Source organism: Stegostoma tigrinum, chromosome 25 (genome assembly GCF_030684315.1).
Source record: "Stegostoma tigrinum isolate sSteTig4 chromosome 25, sSteTig4.hap1, whole genome shotgun sequence".
In the NCBI taxonomy this organism is placed as follows: domain Eukaryota; kingdom Metazoa; phylum Chordata; class Chondrichthyes; order Orectolobiformes; family Stegostomatidae; genus Stegostoma; species Stegostoma tigrinum.
In genome coordinates this window covers 53317223-53342081 of record NC_081378.1, presented here as the reverse complement: position 1 = coordinate 53342081, position 24859 = coordinate 53317223, and the positions used below count along the sequence as shown (strand labels likewise).

At 42.3% G+C, this 24859-nt stretch overlaps 1 protein-coding gene across 2 annotated transcripts in view; it reads right to left on the bottom strand.

The window, feature by feature from the left end:
• The window catches only part of appl2 (adaptor protein, phosphotyrosine interaction, PH domain and leucine zipper containing 2), a 113117-nt gene that overhangs the window by 62473 nt on the left and 25785 nt on the right, over positions 1-24859 (bottom strand). For both annotated transcript variants that reach the window (XM_048554506.2, XM_048554507.2), the window contains exons 3-5: positions 20830-20889; positions 17850-17921; positions 8334-8421 (exon numbers count right to left, since the gene is read on the bottom strand). In XM_048554506.2, the coding sequence (XP_048410463.1) occupies positions 8334-8421; positions 17850-17921; positions 20830-20889 (220 nt within the window). The remainder of the gene's footprint in view (positions 1-8333; positions 8422-17849; positions 17922-20829; positions 20890-24859) is intronic.

The following is a 24859-nucleotide window of genomic DNA, read 5'->3' as shown; positions in this document are numbered from 1 at the left end:
GAGTGACCACGTATTGATCAGAATTACAGCACATTATAAAAGGGATTTGCAAGATATATTCATAATGTACACATGTCTTTTACTCAGTCCTGATTTTGTGATTGTTATCAGTTAATTTGCAATAAAATCCTTAAAGTGTGAATCCTGGTCCTTCAGTTCTTCCCATTGTTCATTAAAAAAAAAGGAATTTTCTTTTTTGGGGAGAAAAAAAGAAAAAAGAGGAAAATAAAAATAATTTTGCTTTTAAAAGCTTAGGGTCTGAACCAAAATTGGAAGAAAATGAATGTACCGAAGTCTGTCCCAGATCTGCATGGTATACTGGTTAGTAAGGTTGGATCACATGGAATCCAGGATCAGCCAGCCAATTGGACACACAAAGGCTTGTGGTAGGAGACAGAGGGTGGTGGTAGGAAGTCGTTGTTCAGACTAGAGGCCTGTGACCAGCGATGAGCCACATGAATCAGTGCTGTGTTCACTACTGTCACTTATACAAACAATTTGGATGAGAATGTAGGTGGTTAGTAAGTTTGCAGATGACACCAAACGTGATGGTAACGGACATGAACAGAAGGTTATCTAAGAATACAACGGGATCTTGATCAACTGAGCCAGTGGGCTGAGGAACGGCAAAAGGGGAGTGCTGTCGAATGGAGAGGCCTTGGGGCGCAAGCATATAGTTCCTTGAATCTGACGTGAAAGGTATACAGGGTGATGAAGAAGGCATTTAGCATGTTTGCATTCATCAGTCAAAGCACTGAGAATAGGAGTTGGGAGATCATGTTATGGCTATACAAGACATTGGTAAGGCACATTTGGAGTATTGCGTATAGTTCTGGTCACCCTGCAAGATGAAGGATATTATTAAATTGGAAAGAGTGCAAAAAAGATCTACAAGGATGTTACTGGGACTGGAAGATTTGAGTTATAAGGAGAGCCTGGAAAGGCCAGGACTTTCTTCCCTGGAGCATAGGAGGCTGAGAGGTGACCTTATAGAGGTTTATAAAATCATGAGGGGAATATTTAAGATGACTAGCCAAGATCTTTTCTCCAAGGTAAGGGAGTCCAAAACTAGAAGTAAGACATGTAAGATGAGAGGGAAAACATTTAAAACGGACCTGAGGGGTAACTTTTTCACGTATATAATGGTGTGTATATGGAAAGATCTGCCAGAGGAAGCGGTAGAGGCAGATACAATTAGATTAGATTAAATTCCCTAGTGTGGAAACAGGCCCTTCGGCCCAACAAGTCCACACCGCCCCTTGGAGGATCCCACCCAGACCCATCCCCATAACCCACACACGCCTGAACACTACGGGCAATTTAGCATGGCTGATCCACCTAACCTGCACATCTTTGGACTGTGGGAGGAAACTGGAGCACCCGGAGGAAACCCACGCAGACACGGGGAGAATGTGCAAACTCCACACAGACAGTCGCCCGAGGCTGGAATTGAACCCAGTTCCCTGGCACTGTGAGCAGTGCTAACCACTGAGCCACTGTGCCGCCCCTAAAAGATATTAAAAGACATTTGGATAGGCAAATGGGACTAGTTCAGATCAGGAAACCTGGTCAGTATGGACAAGTTGAGCCAAAGGGCCTGTTTCCATTCTGTATCACTCTGACTCTATAATCAACTGTAACAGTACGTGTAAAGGAGCAGGGAAATACAAATTAAAACAAGGAACTGTCAATTTAGCATTCAAAGCCTTTTAAAGGTTAAAGATCATTCTTTGAAGTTGCTTTTTCTAATTATGCAAACATTGTCTGAAATAAATATTTTAACTGCATTCCACTTTTCATCCTTTTGTAGCGAAATGCTGATCAAACGTCAATTGACAATTGCTCTGAAAGAGGGGAACAAATTTAGTATCAGTAACCCAGGATGCTTTCATGATTTTGTGCATTTCAGTTCTGTATGTCAATTCTTCACATGCTGTATTGAGTACGGTAATCCGTCCCAACATCAAAGGTTCAGTTTACACACACATAAAAGGGCTGAAATTAAATAATTAAAAAATGTCCCAATGGGACATCTCACTTTGTTCATCTAAGACTAGAAATATAAGCTGTGGTAAAAAATACCAATGACTTAGCAGTGGTGTAGCATTGAACTAAAGAGGTACAATTTTCTGAAACTAGATTAGCGTCATAGGCAAATTTTCTGTAACGTACACTTACTTCATTTGCCTTCTGCGCCATATCAGATCATAGAACATGGAACAATACAGCGCAGAGCAGGCCTTCAGCCCTCGATGTTGTGCCGACCTGTGAACTAATCTAAGCCCATCCCCCTACACTATCCCATCATCATCCATATACTTATTCAAGGACTATTTAAATGCCCCTAATGTGGCTGAGTTAACTACATTGGCAGGCAGGGCGTTCCACGCCCTTACCACTCTCTGAGTAAAGAACCTGCCTCTCACATCTGTCTTAAATCTCTCACCCCTCAATCTGTAGCTATGCCCCCTCATACAAGCTGACGTCATCATCCTCGGAAAAAGACTCTCACTGTCCACCCTATCTAATCCTCTGATCATCTTGTATGTCTCTATTAAATACCCTCTTAGCCTTCTTCTCTCCAAGGAGAACAGACCCAAGTCCCTCAGCCTTTCTTCATAGGCCGTGCGCTCCAGACCAGGCAATATCCTGGTAAATCCCCTGTGCACCTTTTCCAATGCTTCTACTTCCTTCCTGTAATGGGGGGACCAGAAGTGCACACAATATTCCAATTGAGGCCACACTAACGTTTTGTACAGTTGCAGCATGACATCATGGCTCCGGAACTCAATCCCTCTACCAATAAAACCTAACACACCGTAAGCCTTCTTAAAAGCACTATCAACCTGGGTGGCAACTTTCAGGGATCTATGTAATGGACACCAAGATCCCTCTGCACATCCACACTACCAAGAATCTTTCCATTGACTCGGTATTCTGCCTTCCTATTATTCTTCCCAAAGTGAATCACCTCACATTTATCCGCATTGAACTCCATTTGTCACCTTTCAGCCCAATTCTGCAGTTTATCCAAGTCTCCCTGCAACCTGCAACATTCTGTCCACCACTCCACCGACTTTAGTGTCACCTGCAAACTTACATACCCATCCACCTATGCCTGCGTCCAAGTCACTTATAAAAATGACAAACAGCAGTGGTCCCAAAACAGATCCTTGAGGCACACCATTAGTAACTGGATTCCAGGCTGAATATTTTCCATCAACCACCACTTGTTGCCTTCTTACAGAAAGCCAGCTTCTAATCCAAACTGCTAAATCTCCCGCAATTCCATGCCTCAGTATTTTCTCCAATAGCCTACCATGTGGAACCTTATCAAAGGCTTTACTGAAGTCCATGTACACCATGTCAATTGCCCTACCCTCATCCATATGCTTGGTCACCTTCTCAAAAAACTCAATGAGGTTTGTGAGACACAACCTGCCCTTGACGAATCCATGTTGACTATCTCCAATCAAATTGTTGTTTGCTAGATGATTATAAATCCTATCTCTTATAATCCTTTCCAAAACTTTTCCTACAACAGAGGTAAGGCTCACTGGTCTATAATTACCTGGGTCATCTCTACCGCTCTTCTTGAACAAGGGCACAACATTTGCAATTCTCCAGTAATTTGGTTAAACCTGTAGACAATGAGGACTGAAAGATCAAGACCAAAGGCTCTGCCACCTCCTCCCTAGCTTCCCAGAGAATCCTCTGAAAAATCCCATCCAGCCCAGGGGATTTATCTAACTTCACACCTTCTAGAATTGATAACACCTCCTCCTTATTAACCTCAATCCTTTCAATTCTAGTAGCCCGTATCTCAGTCGTCTTCTCTACAATATTATCCTTTTTCTGCGTGAAAACAGATGAGAAATATTCATTTAGCACCTCTCCGATCTCCACAGGGTCAACACACAACTCCTCACTTCTGTCTTTGACTGGCCCTATTCCTACCCTAGTCATCCTGTTATTCCTCACATACCTATAGAAAGCTTTAGGGTTCTCCTTTATTCTACCTGCTAATGTCAGCTCATGTCCCCTCCTTGCTCTTCTGAAGTCTCTCTTTAAATCCTTTCTAGCTAATCTGTAACTCTCCATCGCCTCATCTGAACCACCTCGTCTCATCGTCACGTAAGCCTCCCTCTTCCGCTTAACAAGAGATACAATTTCTTCAGTAAACCACGGTTCCCTTACCTTATCACTTCCACCCTGCCTGACAGGGACACACCTATCAAGGACGCACAATATCTGTTCCTTTAACCAGCTCCACATATCGATTGTCCCCATCCCCTGCATTTTGCTACCCCATTCTATGCTTCCTAAGTCTTGCCTAATCGCATTATAATTGCCCTTCCCCCATCTATAACTCTTGCACATGGATGAGTTTCCAAGTATCCCATAGCTAGAGAGAATGGAGTGAACTGCTGACTATGTCACACTGAGCACATCAGATACGGTCAGCCTTCTGACATTAACATTAGATAGCACACTGTACACATATAACAAGTTATGAGACAATAAACCAATTAGAAGGCAAAACCTGCTAAAATTGAGTGCTTTTTTAAAGCATGGAAGAGTTTTGGGATCAAATAAAGATGAACAAATAATTGGGATATGTGGCACAGAAACAGATCACTCAGCTCAACTAATCAACCTTACTCCACTCAGCTTCCTCCCTACCATCTTTCTTCATCTAAATCTGTCACAACCATTTAATGCCATCTCTGTCACATGCTTGTCTAATTTCCTCTTGAATGCATCAACACCACTGGTTTCAACCCCTTCGTTAAATAGCATATTCCACGTTCTCATCACTCTTTGGGGAATAAATTTCCTTCTGAATTCCCTGTTGGATTTATTGGTGGTGTCTACTTTATGGTCTTCTCACAAAGAGAAATATTCTCTCTATATCCACAAAATATTTCATCATTTCAAAAAATCTCTCAGATCACCCTTGAGCTACCTTTATTGAAAAGGAAAACAAGCCTGTCCATACTTTCTTAACATGCCTACCCACACATTTCTGGTATCATAAATGGATGTCTTCCATGTTCTCTCTCTAGGGCCTCTATATCCTTCAAATGCTGCTTTTAGTTCTGGTGCCCTGTTGTAATTTAGAATCATAGAATCCTTACAGTATAGAAACAGGTCCTTTGGCCACCAAACCTCAAAGCATCCCACCCAGCTATAACCCACCTAATCTACACATGGGGCAATTTTGTGTTGCCAATTCACCTAGCATTGCCAATCCACCTAGCATGCACATCTTTGGACTGTGAGAGGAAACCGGAGCACCTGGAGGAAACCCACGCAGACACGAGGAGAATGTGTAAACTCCACACAGACAGTCACCCGAGGGTGGAAATGAACCCAGTTCCCTGGCGCTGTGAGGCTGCAGTGTTATCCACTGAGCCACCTTGCTGCCAGTAATCAATAAACCAAAGCTATCTGGTCATGTCATTTAGTTGCTAGGATCCATAAATGACATGGATTTAATCAAGATCTAAATCTGATTTAAGATAACTGGTTTACTTTTCAATTGCATTACTCTAGAAATATGACCTTGTGCTTTGTTTGCTTCCTGAAAGCCTTGTTAAATTGTGGCACAACTTTTAATAATTGGTAATTTTTTTTTGTCCAAGGTCCCTTTGATTCTCTATTCCACCTCGACTTGTACTTCCAAATTGGTGAACTTCCTACCAAAATGTAATACCTCACATATCTACATTATTCTTCATTTGCCAATTAAATACACATTCTGCAAGTTTATTAATATCTTCCTGTAACTTGTGGCAGATATTGAGCATCCAGCAGTTTGGCCTCATCTGTAATTTTAAAAATGGATTTCTGGTTCTGAAGTCCAAATCATTCATGCTATTTAATGCATTAAATCCTAGCTGCACGTTTACTGACATTTATCTTTTATACCAGGTTGTTTCAAATTGCCCAACACCTAAACTCTTATTCAGTAACATATAGCAGTTTGACCAGGTTGACAGAATAAACAATTAAAACTACACAAAGTGCATAACAAACCTTAACAGATTCAGGTTTTGGGTGAAGATTTGTAGCTTGGGTGCTGGTTGTAGATGTTGGTGTTTTCATCGAGCTGGGAGGTCTGAAAGCAGACGTTTCACCCCCTTACTAGATGACATCCTCAGTGCTGTGGAGCTTCCTGTGAAGTGCTGTTATCTTGAGCTGGGTTGAATTTATGTGGTCTGGTTTTTGTCACTTCCAGTTGGGCATTGTAATGGGCAGTATATCAGGTCTAATTCAACGTGTTTGTCGATGGAGTCTGTGGATGAATGCCAAGCCTCCAAGAATTCCCTGACTGTCTTGTGTTTGGCTTGTCCTTTGATAGTAGTGACATCTGATCGTGTCGTTTATGGATCCCCTAGCAACTAAACGACATGACCAGATGCCCTTGGTTTCAGGACATACAGACAAGAAAAACCACACTTTCAACTGGAACAACACTACTATCGTAAGACAAGCCAAACAGAGGACAGCCAGGGAATTCTTGGAGGCTTGGCATTCATCCACAGACTCTATCGACAAACACGTTGAATTAGACCCAATATACCGACCATCACAATGCAAAACCAGAACTGGCATCTACCGGAAGCAGCAAAAACCAGACCATATAAATTCAAACCAGTGCAAAACAACAGCACTTCACAGGAGGCTCCACAACACTGAGAACATCACTTAGTAAGGGGACCAGACGTTTGCTATCAAACATCCGGACTCGGCAAACACACCGACATCTAAAACCTTATCAGAATAAAACAGGGTACTATGCAAACTAGAGATAGTAGGAACTGCCAATGCTGGAGAATCTGAGACAACAAAGTGTAGAGCTGGATGAACACAGCAGACCAAGCAGCATCAGAGGAGCAGGAAAGCTGACATTTCGGGTCTAGACCCTTCTTCAGAAAAATGTAAACTATGTAAAGTATCCCTGATAATACAAAACATTTCTTTCTTCCCACAGAAACAAAATTCAAATTGTGCAGGAATTCAAATTAAACAATGTTATAAGAACAGAACTATTTTTCAATTACAGTAATTTGAATTAACCAGCTTCTATTCAACATATACTACACAATTTTTTTTCAAAGTGCCTGACTCAATTAGCAAATAAAAGTCAAAGGTTTGATTTTGACAATTGCTGCAGAGTTAACGGCATTCTGTTTAAGAAGTGGCACTTAATTTGTGGGGCTAAACATGTTTTTAATTCACACAGGATCCCTACAGTATGGAAAGAGGCTTTTCAGCCCATCAAGTCTGCATCACTCTTCCAAACAGCATCACACCTAGACCCCAGCATGGTAACCTATTCTTGTAAGCCTGCATTTTCCACGGTCAATGAACCTAGCCTACACAGCTCTGGACACTATGGACAATTTAGCATGGCCAATGCACCAAACGTGCACATCCCTGAACTGTGGGAGGAAACCAGAGCACCCAGAGGAAACCAGAGCACCCAGAGGAATCCCACGTGGACAAGGGGAGAGCATATAAACTCCACACAGGCACTCTTTCAAGGCTGGAATCGAACCCAGGTCCCTGGCACTGTGAGGGAACAGTGCTCAACACTGAGCCACTGGCTCACTCACAAATATAATTTATTACTTGAGCTGGTAATTATTTTGGGCTGAAAATTAATTTGATTATCTGTGCAATAATATCACTGGAGATTTCACATTTCAGCAAGATTCTCATAACTGTCCTGAAGCCTTCATCAGAAACACTGTACAACTAGATTAACTAACTTTCCAAGTGGCATATTCATTGGTTGGCTTAAAAAGCTATCCTTATAGTTTAATTACGATTACGTTGTTAAATTTAACCATTTCTAACAAAATTGCATCCTCAGGAAACACAGCTTTCCCAGTCCATTCATACAATTTCATCAGTAGGTTAACAAAGGAACAAAGTACTTCTGCATCCAGAGAACATAACCAGTAGATTTTTATTATTACAGAACCCTCACATAGCACAACCAATCAGAAAACCAGCATTATATGCAACAGATCAACAGGCAACAGTCATACCAAGAATACAAATAGTGAAGGTATTAATTGAGACTGAAGTCAACAAAGGGCTGAATTATGTTAAATGTTCATTTTTTAGAATGGCATGATAAGTTGCACAAGTAATAAATAAACTGGTATGGAAACGACAATAATTCAACAGGTGAATAAAGCTCTTTACAAGTCCTGTTCCAGTATCAAATATGGGTCAAGTCAAGAATTTCAAGGTATTAAATATCATGCATTCCCCAAGGTGAATCCAACAGTGCAATAAATAGCATTGGACAACATTACCTGTGAGATCCCTTTCCCTGAACTGTATCATTGGGAATATCATTGTGTCAGCAACTTGTTTAGCCAGTTCTGTATGAAGAGAATTTAGCTATAAAAAGAAGTGATTTCATTAGTAACCTATCTTGCGATTGAGTAAGTAAAATTACATAAATTACATAGAAATCACACAATCTGCAAAACAAGTTTGCTAATCTTCCGATTTTCATCTCTTCTACATTTAGCTTCCACAAAGGACCCAGGAATTTCTGAAAAATCAGTGGATTGAGGAATTGAGCATAATTGAGTCACTTATGCCCTGAATTTTGCAGGTGAATTGAGAAAAAGAGAAAATATAGAATCCATAGGCTACACATGAATGGAGACTGGAAGATAAGCGTCACCTAAAGTGCTGACTGGTTCCAACACCAGACAGCAGAGAAACTGACAGAAGGAAATCTAGAATAAATTCAACGTCTCTCTTTATCATCACTTTATTGAGGGTGTAGGGGCCTGGAATGGGGAAAGAAATGTGGGGTCAACTGGACAGGAAGGTGCGGATGATCATGAGGAGATGGGGAAAAGAACTGTAGGGATGCAGGATGGGGAGGAGATTGTGTGGAGTGGGATGTGTATCATGGTGTGTAAATGCAGTAGGGTATGTTTGTTGGGTGCGTGTAGGTGTAGGGGGAGCTGGATGATTGCACATGGGGGATGTGCGTGGTGGGGGGAGATTTGAAGGATTTTGGGCTGAGTGGGTGTTGGGGACTGAGATGATGCAGGGAGACATTGGTAGAGAGGGTGGACTGCAGGCGCAGGAAGAAAGAGGGGTGGGCATTTTGAGCAGCAAGGAGTATCTCTATGTGAGGTGCCACTCCTCTTGGCGGTGATGAACACAGCGCACAGCACAGTGGACAGAGCAAAATGGCAACAGCAGACTCCTTGGAGGTTTCTAAACAATAACCCTGAAACTGAGGACAAAGGCACCCCAGGACAGGACTTACAGGCCACATACAGGGCAATCCAGAAATTCCACTCTCTCTTATATCAAATTGGAAGTCATTCAAGAATGCATTATAGAAACACCATCTTAGGCCATGATCTGGCACAGTTATAAGTGTCATTGCAAAAGGGAATTGTCATAAGGAAATGCAAGAAATTACTTACAAGTAAAGAACATGAAATATTATCAAGCTAAAAAAAATATGGGATACCACATCCAAGGTAAACGAATACAACATTTAAGGTAACATTAGCAGAATGGTCAAAGGAAACAAATTTATAATAAAGAAAATTAACATTGCCTAGGCAATGGAAAGAAAAACTATCAAAAACTAAAATAACATTTAGAATAATCTATCAAGTACACAGTATAGCCAAACACATTAAAACAATGAAAATACAGTTGAATCAGAATGTCTAAGAGATAGGATTCTTTGGCCTTACTTGCCTTGACCTTACGCTATGCTCTTATTCTCTGGGCAAACTGTGACTGTATCAGTGAGCAATAAATTCAGAAAGCTAACTTTTGATCAAGCAAATACAGAGAAACGACTTCAAGTGTCAGGTGGTCTATGACCAGAGAACACAAGAGTGCAAGTGATTGACAACAGTGACCGGAGGAAATATTTTTCTGCACATCAGTTTGCTGTTCTGATCTAGAATGCACTGACAGAAAGAATGTTGAAAGCAGATGTTATAATAACTGTCAAAAGACAACTGGATAAATACAGTAAGGGAAAACATTTGTAGGGCTATGGGATAAGAGTTCTTTCAAAGTCATTATAGCTACGAAAAACAGAATGGATTCCTGTGCATTGTCATTCCCTGATTCAGTAAATACTCCCTTCACTCCATGCTGGGTTTTGTCACAGCTGAGTCATTTGAGTTTAATTTGATTGAAAACTTATGAGAAAGAATTTTTATGTTCTTTATGCACCAAGTAAATGCACATGATTACCACCATGTCAGTTCATCTTATATGGGCTAATTTGCGAGTATAAAGCCACACAAATTGATGTGAACATTTGCTCCCCTGAAGCAAGAACCATTACTAGATAAAGTACATTAAAATTATAATAACTTTACTGATGGTTACTGGATAACATTTACTAGGTTTTTTGACAAAAATTAAACTCCTTTTGATATATTACATACAGCATCAACAGTGAAGATAAACGTGAAGCATTAAGACAGGTCAAATAAATTACCAGACGACAGGATACCAAAACTGAGACATTTTTTGTCATAATTATCACTAAGTCTGTGTCCAACTAAAATAAACCAACAGTATCCAATTGCCACTATACTGGTCCAGACAACATGGAATTTAATAGGAGCTTGTGAGCAAGAAGTCTTGAGCAAAGTTGTTTCTTTGTGCTGCATACCTGCACATGGGCAAATAAAACCAAAAAGAAGTTTTACAAATACACTAACTGCATAACTGAAGAAAGAGTAAGGCATATGAGGAATAACAGGGCCTTCTGTGCACAGCAAGAAAACGTGAGTGTTTTTCTTAATAGATACTTTGTATTTGTCACAAGAGAGGGATGATACGGACACTGGTTACGGAGCAGCAGTGTGAAACAGAGACAAACATAATACAATGGAGCAGTTGAGCATCTTTGAAACAAGACAAATCACCAGGTCTGTATGACATGTATCCTAGTTGCCAAAAGAAGCAACAGAACTGCATTGTTGTGCAGATTGGATTTGACTTACATGGATTTTTAGTAACACTTTTGATAAATGGATACGCATTGGAAAGGGTGCGGAGAAGATTTACCAGGATGTTGCCTGGTATGGAGGGAAGGTCTTTTAAGGAAAGGCTGAGGGACTTGACAACAAAGTGTGAAGCTGGATGAACACAGTAGGCCAAGGAGCATCTCAGGAGCACAAAAGCTGACGTTTCGGGCTTAGATCCTTCATCAGAGACAGGGATGCGGACAGGGTTAAGAAATAAATGGGAAGAGAGGGGGAGGCGGACTGAAGATGGATAGAGGAGAAGATAGGTGAAGAGAAGAGTATAGGTGGGGAGGGGATAGGTCAGTCCGGGGAGGACAGACAGGTCAAGGAGGTGGGATGAGGTTGGTAGGTGGGAAATGGAGGTGCAGCTTGAGGTGGGAGGAGGGAATAGGTGAGAGAAAGAACAGGTTAGGGAGGCGGGGACGAGCTGGACTGGTTTTGTGATGCAGTGGGGGGAGGGGACGAGCTGGGCTGGTTTTGGGATGCAGTGGGGGAGGGGGAGAGATTTTGAAGCTTGTGAAGTCCACATTGATACCATTGGGCTGCAGGGTTCCCAAGCAGAATATGAGGTGCTGTTCCTGCAACCTTCAGGTGGCATCATTGTGGCAGTGCAGGAGGCCCAGGATGGACATGTCGTCTGAGGAATGGGAGGGGAAGTTAAAATGGTTCGCGACTGGGAGGTGCAGTTGTTTATTGCGAACCAAGCGGAGGTGTTCTGCAAAGCGGTCCCCAAGCCTCCGCTTGGTTTCCCCGATGTAGAGGGAGCCACACCGGATACAGTGGATACAGTATACCACATTGGCAGATGTGCAGGTGAACATCTGCTTAACGTGGAAAGTCATCTTGAGGCCTGGGATGGGGGTGAGGGAGGAGGTGTGGGGGCAAGTGTGGCACTTCCTGCGGTTGCAGGGGAAGGTGCCGGGTGTGGTGGGGTTGGAGGGGAGTGTGGAGCGGACAAGGGAGTCGCGGAGAGAGTGGTCACTCCGGAAGGCAGGCAAGGGTGAGGATGGAAAAATGTCTTGGGTGGTGGGGTCGGATTGTAGATGGCGGAAGTGTCGGAGGATGATGCGTTGTATCCGGAGGTTGGTGGGGTGGTATGTGAGGATGAGGGGGATTCTCTTAGGGCGGTTATTGCGGGGGCGAGGTGTGAGGGATGTGTTGCGGGAAATGCGGGAGACATGGTCAAGGGCATTCTCGACAACTGCAGGGGGGGGGGAAAGTTGTGGTCCCTGAAGAACGCAGACATCTGGGATGTGCGGCAGTGGAATGCCTCATCCTGGGAGCAGACACGGCGGAGGCGAAGGAATTGGGAATGGGGGATGGAATTTTTGCAGGGGAGTGGGTGGGAGGAGGTGTATTCTAGGTAGCTGTGGGAGTCGGTGGGCTTGAAGTGGACATCAGTTTCTAGCTGGTTGCCTGAGATGGAGACAGTGTGGTCCAGGAAGGTGAGGGATGTGTTGGAGATGGCTCAGGTGAACTTGAGGAATACACCTGCATTCCTCATGAAGCTGGCCTTAAGGCCCTCCGTTTCTTCCTATCCCGCAGGCCCGTCCAGTCCCCCTCCACTGATACCCTCATCCGTCTAGCCGAACTCGTCCTCACTCTCAACAACTTCTCTTTCAATTCCTCCCACTTCCGACAGACAAAGGGGATGGCCATGGGTACCCACATGGGACCAAGCTATGACTGCCTCTTTGTAGGTTACGTGGGACAGTCCCTCTTCCGCACCTACACAGGCCCCAAACCCCACCTCTTCCTCCGGTACATTGATGACTGTACGACGCCGCCTCTTGCTCCCAAGAGGAGCTTGAACAGTTCATCCACTTCACCAACACCTTCCATCCCAACCTCAAGTTCTAGGCCCGAAACGTCAGCTTTTGTGCTCCTGAGCTGCTGCTTGGCCTGCTGTGTTCATCCAGCTTCACATTTTGTTATCTTGGATTCTCCAGCATCTGCAGTTCCCATTATCGCTGAGGGACTTGAGGCTGTTTTCGTTAGAGAGAAGAAGGTTAAGAGCTGACTTAATAGAGACATACAAGATGATCAGAGGATTAGATAGGGTGGACAGTGAGAGCCTTTTTCCTTGGATGGTGATGGCTAGCATGAGGAGACATAGCTTCAAATTGAGGGATAGATATAGGACAGATGTCAGAGGTATATTCTTTCCTCAGAGAGTACTAAGGGCGTGGAATGCCCTGCCTGCAACTTTAAGGGCATTTAAATGGTCATTGGATAAACATACGGATCATAATGGAATAGTGGAGGTTAGATGGGCCTCAGATTGGTTTCACAGGTCGGCACAACATTTGAGGGCCAAAGGGCCTGTACTGTGCTGTAATGTTCTATGTTCTAACTCTGTCGATGGACTATTCAGAGAAGTAAGAGACCACAGAAGCCAAGGACAAGTGGCAAATTAGGTCCAAAATTGACTCGATGGCAGGAAACAAAAGCTAATAAAAGCAAAATACAGTACAGATGCTGGGAATCTGAAACAAATACAAAGAATGTTTGAAAAATTCAGCAGGTCTGGCAGCATCTGTGAAGAGAGAAACACAGAGTTAATGTTTCAATTCCAGTATGACTTCTTTGGAGAAAAGAGCATTTGTGTGACTGAACAGCATGCCCACTGAGAGCTCTACAGCGCTCAGTAAAACATTCTTTGTTATTTTTTGGTTAATGTTAATGAATTAGACTTGCTTGGACAGCTTAAGGGGCAACATCAGCAGTGGCGTCCTATAGGCACTCCAGAAACCCAGGAGCCTTGGAGGCAACAAAGGATGAACTTTGCCCTAACTTTATCTCAATTATTTCTTTTTATAATTCATGAAATTAAAACAGTAGTGAATTGTGGCAACCTATACACATTTCACTGCATTTTCATAAATATAAGTAACAATAAATGGCTATTCTATTCTAGTCTTAAACACAGAAAGTATGATTAAGGCTGTGTAGATGACACAAGAATTGGTATTCTGGTTGATACTGATGTAGAAAACAATGGAAAGAGTTCAACGTCAAGAAAGTGGTAAATGAATATCAAAGAAGGATGGAATGGGAAGGGGAAACAAGGCAAAGGGGCAGAATGGTGGTTCAGTGATTAGCACGGCTGCCTCACAGCACCAGGGAACCGGGATCGATACCCCCCCACAGGAGACTGTCTGTGTGGAGTTTGCACTTTCTCCCCGTGTCTGCATGGGTTTCCTCCAAGTGCTCCAGTTTTCTCCCACAGTCCAATGACGTGCAGGCTAGGTGGATCGGCGATGCTAAATTGCCCATAGTGTTCAGGGATGTGTAGATTAGGGGGGTTGGGATCTGCATGGGATGCTCTGAGGTTTGGTGTGGGCTTGTTGGGCCAAAGGGCCTGTTTCCACATTGTAGAGGTTCTAATACATAATAAATGAGGAAATATTGAGAAGTGTACAGTAACAGAGGGATATTGGTGTGTATATTCACAGATACCTAGAAATAACTGTATAGGTAAATAAACTGGTTAAAAGGATATATAGTCTATGCATTAGCTAAGAAGGAAAAGAGAGCAAAAAGTTATGCTGGAACTGTATAAAACACTAGATAAGCCACAATTAGAGAGCTGTACATAAATCTTTTCACATTATATGCGATCACAATGGAGAGAACACAGAAGCGATTGACAAACAATGTACTGGGAATGGATATGTGAGTTAGGAGGGAAGATTAAATTGACTGGGCCTCATTTCTTTGCAACAGAGGAGGCAGAAGGGAAATTTAGCAAATTATTTGGAATCCATACGGAGTGGGTAGGAAGGATCTATTTCTCTTCATGGAAGGATAAATAATCAGGCAACAGAAATTTGAAGTAATTGGTAGAAAGATAAGGAGACAGTCAAGTAGAATTATTTTCATCCACCAGGGATTTGGAACTCGGAGGACAGAAAGCCTCCATCACAGTTTAAAAAAATGGATAGGTAATTGAGGCACTGCAAACCACAGAGCTATGAATGAGTATGGGCACAAACAAAACCAAATGGCCTTCTTCTGAGCCATGAATTTTCTACGTTTCAACACTGCCCTAAATCTCTCTATTAACCTTCCTTCATGCATACAAGGCATCGCTTAAATACATCAATGATGTTTGCTTCAACCTTTCTATCTGGCATCTAGTTCCACACACGTACCACCAGGTGAACAGCTCACCAAAAAATAGTAAGCCAATCTCTCTGTTTGATCAGTCAATGGTCATTCTACATTTACATGCTTGGCTTTTGCACCCCAAAAGCCTCTTCACGTTCCATAGAAAGGTGGCTAAAATAGACTTGCTACTCACAAGTTGGACTAATGATTCAGAAACATGAGTTCAAAGCCTACCATGACAGCTGGGTAAGTTAAACATATTTAATTAAAATAGTTGAATAATTTTGAATTTTTTTTAGCAAATTGGTAATGGTGATCACAAAATAACTAAATTGCTATGAACAGGAAGCAAGCTTGTCATCCTTATTTGTGACTCTAGATTAATCACAACATAGCCGACTCTCAATTGTACTCAGGAATGGCCCATCAAGTCACTGGCTTGTATCCAAGCAAGAAGGTCTTTCAAAAGATAATTAGGGATGAACAATAAATGCTGGCCTTACCAGAGACAGTACCCTCGAATTAAGAAAAATAAATAAATCTACTATATTGAACTCTTCATAAACTTATATACCTCTGTCAAGCCACCTCAGATTCTCTATCCCATTACTTATCCAAAATGATATCCCTCATGTTGGGACATTTTAATACCTTCAGTTTCTTTTATGATTGCATTTATCACATTCTTAATTATTCTGAAATGTCAATAAAAGGAACTAGCTTTGCTCACACCTCCAAATTGTAATTAAATGCTTAATAAATTTTCAGATGACACCAAAACTGGTGGCGCAATGGACAATGAAGAAGGATACCTGAGTACAACCTTGATCAAATGGTCCAATGGGCCAGGGAGGGTCAGATGAAGTTTAATTTAGATAAACATAAGTTATTGCGTTTTGGTAAGGCAAACCAAGGTAGGACTTATATACTTAATGGTAGCGCCCTGGGGAGTGTTGCTAAATAAAGCACTCTTGGACTGCAGGTTCATAGTTCCTTGAAAATGGGATCACAGGTAGACAGTGGTGAAGGCGGCATTCGGCATGCTTGCCCTCATTCATCAGTGCATTGAGTACTGGACTTGGGAGGTCATGCTGTGGCTGTGCAGGACAATGGCAAGGCCACTTTTAGAATAGAGAGTTCAACTCTGGTCTCCCTGGTATAGGAAGGATGTTGTAAAGCTTGAAAGGATTCAGAAAAGATTTGCAAGGATGTTGCCCGGATTGGAGGGTTTGAGCTGTAGGGAGAGGCTGAATAGGCTGGGGCTATTGTCTCTGCAGCATTGGAGGCTGAGGAATGACCTCAGAGGTTTATAAAATCATGAGGGACATGAATACGGAGAATAGACAAAGTCTTTTTCCCAGGGTAAGGGAATCCAAAACTAGAGGGCAGAGGTTTAAAGTGGGAGGGTAACGACTGGAAAGGAACCTGAGGGGCAACTTTGTCATGCAGAGGATGGTGTATGTACGAAACAAGCTGCCAGAGGTGTTGATGGAGGCGGATACAATTACAACATTTAAAAAGCATCTGGATGAACAAGAAGGGTTTAGAGGGATATGGGCCAAATGCTGGAAAATGGGACTAGGATCAGTTTAGGATACCTTGTCAGGGCAGACGAGTTGGAATGAAGGGTCTGTTTCCATGCTGTATAACTCTATAAATACTTATTATGGCATTAAGTTACTTCACTTATAACTTCAGCTTCTCATGAGTAAGCTCAGTGCTACAGTTTCACATGCTCTCAAAATTCTCACAAAAAGCCATAAAATTACAATATACATGCAAAAATAACCAGAAGCGAAACTCAAATCAGTGAAATTAACAATTAAATTGCAGGCATGAACTCAACATGAAATAACATAAAATAAATGTGTATTCCTAACAGGGATGAGCAACAGAAAAGTAAACTTTCTAGCTAAGTTACTTGTTCTGAAATATGTGTCACTTTTTGAGAGCATGTTGGAGCTGAAGGGTCACCTGCTAGAAGTGCATGAAATTACGAGCAGCATGGATCGGTGAATAGTAGGAATCCTTTTCCCCAGAGTGGAAATGTCAAATGCTAAAGATCATTGCTTTCAAGTGAGAGAGGGCAAGTTTACAGGAGATGTGTGAGACACGTTTTTATGTAGAAAGTGGTAGGTGCCGCAAGGCACTACCAGGGGAGGTGATAGAAGCAGATACAATAGCAAAGTTTAAGAGGCATTTGAACAGACATCTGGCAGAGCATACAGGGATATGGACTATGTGCAAGCAGATGGGATTAGTTTAGAATGACATCATGGTCAGCACAGACATGCTAAGCCAGAGGGCCTATTCCTACGCTGTACTGTTCAATGTTCTGTGTTTACCCAAAATACACAAACTTGAATTGCTTCTATATCAGCTCCCAATGATGCCATTCTTACCCTATCTCTAGTTATTCTAAATATTAATAACTTCTTAGACCACTCTAGTGGGTAGCCATGTAATCTGGACAGGATTCAAGATAAATACTGGCCACATATCGGTGGCAAGTTCCTTACCCTGTTGACCACTTGATAAACAGTTGGATTCTTACTCATAATTTGGTGACTTTCATTACCTTAATTACACACCTCACAATGGCACAATTTGAACTCCTCACTTGAGATGGTAGGTCTATTATTTCACTACTGTACTTGACAGATTATATCAATTACAATGTATTACCTCATTTACAACCCTGGCAAAACGTTGGAGAGTAGAAATAACTTCATCGTCCCCTTTGCTCAAAGCGAAATTCTAAAAAGTGACAAAGATTTCAGAATTAGATACACAGCTATTTGGATAATTTTGAGATTTCTGCCTTTTCTCCTTCATCCAAAGTATCAATAGCTTGAGCCCGGTTCCAGATGTGTCTTCCAGTATTTTGCCCATTTGGCTATTCCACACTAATGGAGATATTTTTGTCTCTAGAACTAATTTTAGTGCATAAACAGGCGGCGATATATGAGGTTCAGAGATAATAAGAACTGCATATGCTGGAGAATCCAAGACAAAGTGTGGGGCTGGATGAACACAGCAGGCCAAGCAGCATCTTAGGAGCCTTCCGGAGAGACCAGTCTCTCCGCGACTCCCTTGTCCGCTCCAAACTCCCCTCCAACCCCACCACACCCAGCACTTTCTCCTGCCACCGCAAGAAGTGCTACACCTGTCCCCACATCTCCTCCCTCAGCCCCATCCCAGGCCCCAAGATGACCTTCCACACAAGCAGATGTTCACCTGCACATCCGCCAATGTGGTATACTGCATCCGCTGTACCCAATGAGGTTTCCTCTACATTGGGGAAACCAAGCAGAGGCTTGGGGACTGCTTTGCAGAACACCTACGCTCGGTTCGCAATAAATAACTGCACCTCCCAGTCGCGAATCATTTCAACGCCCCCTCCGATTCCTTAGACATGTCAATCCTGGGCTTCCTGCAGTGCCATAATAATGCCACCTGTAGGTTGCAGGAACAGCAACTCATATTCCGCTTGGGAACCCTGCAGCCTAATGGTATCAATGTGGATTTCACCAGCTTCAAAATCTCCCCTCCTCCCACAGCATCCCAGCTTGTCCCCGCCTGCCTAACCTTTTCTTCCTCTCACCTATCCCCTCCTCCCACCTCAAGTCGCACCTCCATTTCCTACCTACTAACCTCATCCCACTCACCTGACCTGTCCGTCTTCCCCCCATTGATCTATCCCCTCCCTACCTCCCCACCCATACTCTCCTCTCCACCTATCTTCTCCTCTACCCATCTTCAGTCCGCCTCCCCCCTTTCCCTATTTAGTTCAGAATCCTCTCCCCATCCTCCTTTTCTGATGAAGGGTCTAGGCCCGAAACACCAGCCTGTATGCTTCTAAGATGCTGCTTGGCCTGCTGTATTCATCCAGCCCCACGCTTTGCTATCTGAGATATATGAGGTTGTTCCTCGCTTGGTATTCTCATTGACCTGGCAGATGGGAAACATTGTCTTATCAGCAGTCTACATCAGCATGATCTCTATCCTTACCTGTACATTTCTGCCCTGTTACACGTGGCTGCCAAAGTTAAGAATGCACAACAATGTCTCTTCTTCCTCAAGTGGCTTAGGAAATATGGCATGTCCACATGGACTAGCGCCAACTTTTACAGATGCACCACAGGAAGCATTCCATCCTGGTTCATAACAGCTTGATTTAAACTCTGAAGACTGAAAATGAGATTCTGCAAGATCCTGTGTGTTTACATTACTGAGTTCTGAGGAAGGGTCACTGGACCCAAAACGTTATCTGTTTTCTCCTACGCAGATGCTGCCAGACCTGCTGAGCTTTCAACTAAGTGTGGGGCTGGATGAGCACAGCAGGCCAAGCAGCATTTTAGGAGCACAAAAGCTGACGTTTTGGGCTTTTCTGATGAAAGGTCCAGGCCCGAAACGTCAGCTTTTGTGCTCCTAAGACGCTGCTTGGCCTGCTGTGTTCATCCAGCCCCACACTTTGTTATCCTGGATTCTCCAGCAACTGCAGTTCCCATTATCTCTGAGCTTTTCCAGCAACTTTGTTTTTGTTCCTGATTTACACCATGCGCAGTTCTTTTGATTTTTATTTTGATCATGAATCCTGTTTCTCAGAGCCCTTTCCAATAATTTGCGAACCACTGAAGTAAGACTAAGTGGCCTATAATTTCTGGGGTTATCCCTATTCCCTTTTATGAACAAGGGAATGATGTTTGCCACTCTCCAATCTTCCAGCACTTATACTGGTGGACAGTGAGGACTAAAAGATCATCACCAAAGGCCCTGCGATCTCTTACTTCGCATCCCATAGAATCCTTGGATAAATCTCATCAGGCCGGGGGACTTATCTATATTCAACTTCCTCAAAATTCCTTGTACATCTTCCTTACTAACATCGACCTCCTCTAGCCTACCAGCCTGTTTCATAATGTCCTCCCCTACAACTAGGTCCCTCTCAGTTGTGAACACCGAAGAAAAGTATTCATTAGGGAACTCTCCTATCTCTTTAGGCTCTGTGAACAAATTCTCTTTACAATCCTTGACTGGCCCTACCCTTTCTCTGGTCATTTTCTTATTCCTCACGAACGTGTAAAAAGCCTTGGGGATTTCCTTAATCCTTTCTTCCAAGGTTTTCTCATGCCTCCTAAGCCCTTTCTTCAGCTCCTTCCTGGCTAACTTGTATCCTTCTGGAGCCTTTTCCGATCCTTGTTTCCTAAACTTTATATCAGCATCCTTCTTCCTCTTAACTAGTCTTTCGACTTCTCTTGAGAACCAAGGCTCCCTCACTTGACCGCATCTTCCGTGCCTGCAAGGGTCAAACATAGCAGGCACACACACACTATGCATTCCTTAAACAATCTCCAGATTTCTACGGTGCTCTTCCCTGACAGCATCTGTTCCCCATTTATGTTACCCAGTTCTTGCCTAACAGAGTTATAATTACCTTCCCCCAATTATAAACCTTACCCTGCTGTGTGTACCTATCCCATTCCATGACTATTCCATTCATACATTGATCCATCAAATTTATAAGTATTTTTAATTCCTAGATTCTTAATCTGAATCTCTCTCCTGTTACACTAATTTACCTCATTATCTGGCACAATTCAAGTTGGTTTAGAAAGTAAGCATGGACAAAATAGTAAAATAAAAATCTCTTCAATGTTCTCACCTGTTTCTCATATGCAAGAAGCTGTTTGGACAGCTGCTGTGTTGCTATGCTCATTTCATTCTGCAAAGACAAAAAGCCAACACATTAGGAACTGTCTACACCTAGTAAAATAGCACAATAGAATATTCTCAGGAGCTCTGTGAAGTCTGCAGGACCCATAATCTGCAACCCTTTAATTGTGCTGATGCAGAATGCAAATCCAACTAGAGTGTCCGAAACAGTAACATCAAAACGTCAGTAAGCATCTATGCATTTGTTCTAACTGATCAAAACATTGTTACAATTGACAACACATCTGCATCTGGTCTTCTTTATTTTGTGAACATAATGCAACTCCACATATATGAAATAGCATAATCTTGCAGGGAAAACTCTAGTATTCTATACTTTATAAGCTTTACACTGTTGGAATCTCACAGCCTGATGTGAATTGCATTCGCATGTTCATGCCAAAGAACTTCGATAGCCCCAAGTACTGTGTACCTCGCCAAGAGGAATCCTTGACTGAAACGGACAAATATCTTTCCTTGCCATTAATACACAATTTCACACACAAAAAATGTTAATCCTTGATTGGAAGAATTAGGAGTCAGTTTGCTTAATGATTTTGCATTCATTAATTCAAGTTCTTTGTTCTTTGTTTAGAACATAGGAAACAGAATGAGAAGGCTACTTACCCGGTAAACCTGCTCTGTCTCTCAAATAATATCATGGATGATCAGATTGAGGTGTGAACTCCACTTTCCTGCCTGTTCCTCATAAAACTTAACCCCATCTATCAAAAATCTGTTTCACTAAGCCTTGTGATCCTCACTCCATTGCTCTTTGGGGGAGATATTTCCAAAGATTACCAAGCTTCCATAGAAGAAATTCCTTTTCGTATCAAATGGGACACCTCCAATTTTTAAACTGTACACCCAAGTTCTAGATCTCCCTGATAAGGAAGCATCCTCTCAGCACCTACTCTGTCAAAGCCTCTCAGAATCTTAACCATTTCAATAATTTCACCTCTCATTCTTCTAAACTCCAACAGGTTCAATCTTTCCACAATGGACAAACGCTTCATCCTAGTAAATAATGCAGTGAATCTTCTCTAAGCTACATTCGATACAACTATGTCCATCGTTGGATAAGGAGAGCCAAACCTTAAACAGTATTTAAGGTGTGATCTCAACAATGCCTTGTACAGTTACAGCAAAACTTCTCTACTTTTATATTGCAATCATCTTATAATAATGACTAACATTCCTAATTAATTGCTGTACCTGCACTCTAACGTTTAGAATCATACACAAGGATAACCAGATTCCTCTGCACCAGAACATCATTCCATTTGCATTAAATTCTGCATTTATTTTCTTCCTACTAAATGGAGAACTCCACATCTTCGTATATTGTACTCCATTTGCTATTTTTTTTTGCTTTTGCACTCAATCTATCTACATTCCTTTGCCAGCTTTTTGTATTCCCTTCACAACTTTCCTGCTTAAGGTCAGCAAGTTTGGCTTCAATACACTTGATCCATTAGTCCAAGTCATTAGTGGTGATTGTGAATAGACGAAGTCCTAATGCAGACAACAGTGCCATTACATAATAGTTTGCCATTTTGAACATGTCAGTGTGGACTCAATGGACCAAATACCACCCTTCTGCACCATAAAGGTCCTACAGTTGTAATATTTCACCCTTCCTCAGAAAACTCTCTCAAACTTGTTGAGCACAATTTTTCCTTCATAGAACAATGTTGACTCTGTCTAATAACTAGCAGTTTCAGAATGGATTTTTGTATTTTCCTCAATGACAGATGTTAGGCTAATTGACACGTAGTTTCTTGTTTTCTGTCTCCCCCCTTTTTGTGATAGAGGTTTTACATTTTTGGGTATTTCAACCTGCTGGGTATTTTCCAAACTCTAAAAAAATTTAGAAGATTGCAAGCAATGCATACATTACCTCTACATCCACTTCTTTAAAGACCCTAGGATGCGGGCCATCAGGTCCAAGGTACTTGCTGGCCTCAAGTCCTATCACCTTTCCTCTAGTGGTCGTAATTGTTCTAAATTCCTCAATCTCTTTCGCCTCTTGATTTTTCCTCATTTCCCATTTTCAACTCCCCAATCCTACCCAATCAGGATCAAAGATTACTCAGTTTACTATTCGTGACTGCCTGTATCATCAAAACCCACCAAAAAAATCCATGTTGTGGTTATTGGATCACATTTAAAAGCTCTGCATGTCTGGCAGCTGCAAATATAATTCATCAAATGAAGCTCTTCAAAACAGACTTTATTCTAGTTGCAATAAAATTGCAATGATATTTGCATATTTAATTTTATGTGCATCCATTTAAAATTTTTCTGCCCATAACTATCTAAACAACAATGATAAAGACTAAACATTAACTGATATGTTTTCTTCACAGACGCTGCCAGACCTGCTGAGCTTTTCCAGCAACTTGTGTTTTTGCTTCTCACTCCGACATTCAATGCACTTAACAATAAAAGCAAGCATACCAAACATCATCTTCAAAGAACAAAACAAAACTATCCTATCTACCTGCGACTTTACTTTCAAGGAACTATGAATCTGCACTACGAGGGTTTTTTGTTCAGCAACAGTCCCTAGGACCTTACCATTAAGTATATAAGTCCTGCGCTGATTTACCTTTCCAAAATGCAGCACCTCACATTTATCTAAATTAAACTCCTTCTGCCACTTCTTCGCCTATTGGCCCATCTCATCATGATCCCACTGCACTCTGAGGTAACCTTCTTGGCTATCCACTATGCCTCCAATTTTGCTATTATCTGAAAACTTACTAACCATACCTCCCATGCGCACATTCAAATCATTTATATAAATGATGAAACGCAGTGGACCCAGCGCTGATTCAGAGATAGTAGGAACTGCCAATACTGGAGAATCTGAGGTAACAAGGTGTAGAGCTGGATGAACACAGCAGGCCAAGCAGCATCAGTCAAGCAGGAAAGCTGACATTTCAGGTCTAGGCCTTTCTTCGGGTCCAGACCCGAAAAATCAGCTTTCCTGCTCGGCCTGCTGTGTTCATCCAGCTCTACACCTTGTTATCGCAGATTCTCCAGCATCGGCAGTTCCTACTATCTCTGAATCAGTTTTAACCCCACTGCAAGCCTCTTCTAAGGATGCCCACCTTGAAGTTACCCTCCTCCCTTTGCAAAGGCCTCAGTGGCCCCCATTTCTGAAGAAAGGTCCAGACTCAAAGTCAGATTTCCTGCTCCTCTGATGCTGCCTGGCCTGTGTTCATCCAGCTCTACACTTTTGTTATCTCGGACCCAGGAATGATCCTTGTGGCACACCATTGGTCACAGGCCTCCAGTCTGAAAAGCAACCCATCACCACCAGCCTCTGCCTTCTACCTTTCAGCTAGTTCTGTATCCAAGTAGCTATTTATCTCTCTATTCTATGTGTTCTAACCTAGTTAGCCATTTACCGTAAGGAACCTTGTCGAACACCTTACTGAAGTCCATATAGATCACATCCACCACTCTGGCCTCATCACTCCTCTGTTACTTCTTCAAACAAGTTCATGAGACAGAATTTTCCGCACACAAAGCCATGTTGACTATCCGTCATCAGTCCCTGCCTTTCAAAATACATGTAAATCCTGTCCGTCAGGATTCCCTCGAAGAACTTTCCCACCACCGACATCAAGCTTACCGGTCTACAGTTCCCTGGCTTTTCCTTACACCTTTCTTAAATAGTGACAGCACTTTAGACAACCTCCAGTCTTCCTGCACCTCACCTGTGATGCAGTAATGTCTTTCCTCGCTTGCTACAGAGTTCTAGAGTTCACTTGATCAGGTCCCAAAGATTGATCCAACTTAATGCACTTTAAGACAGCTAGCACCACTTCCTCTGTAATACAGAAATTTTTCAAGAAGTCACCACTTATTTGCCATATCCTTCTCCACAGTAAACACTGATGCAAAATACTTGTTTAGTATCTCCCCTGTCTCCTGCAGTTCCACACATAGGTGACCTTACTGATTGTTCA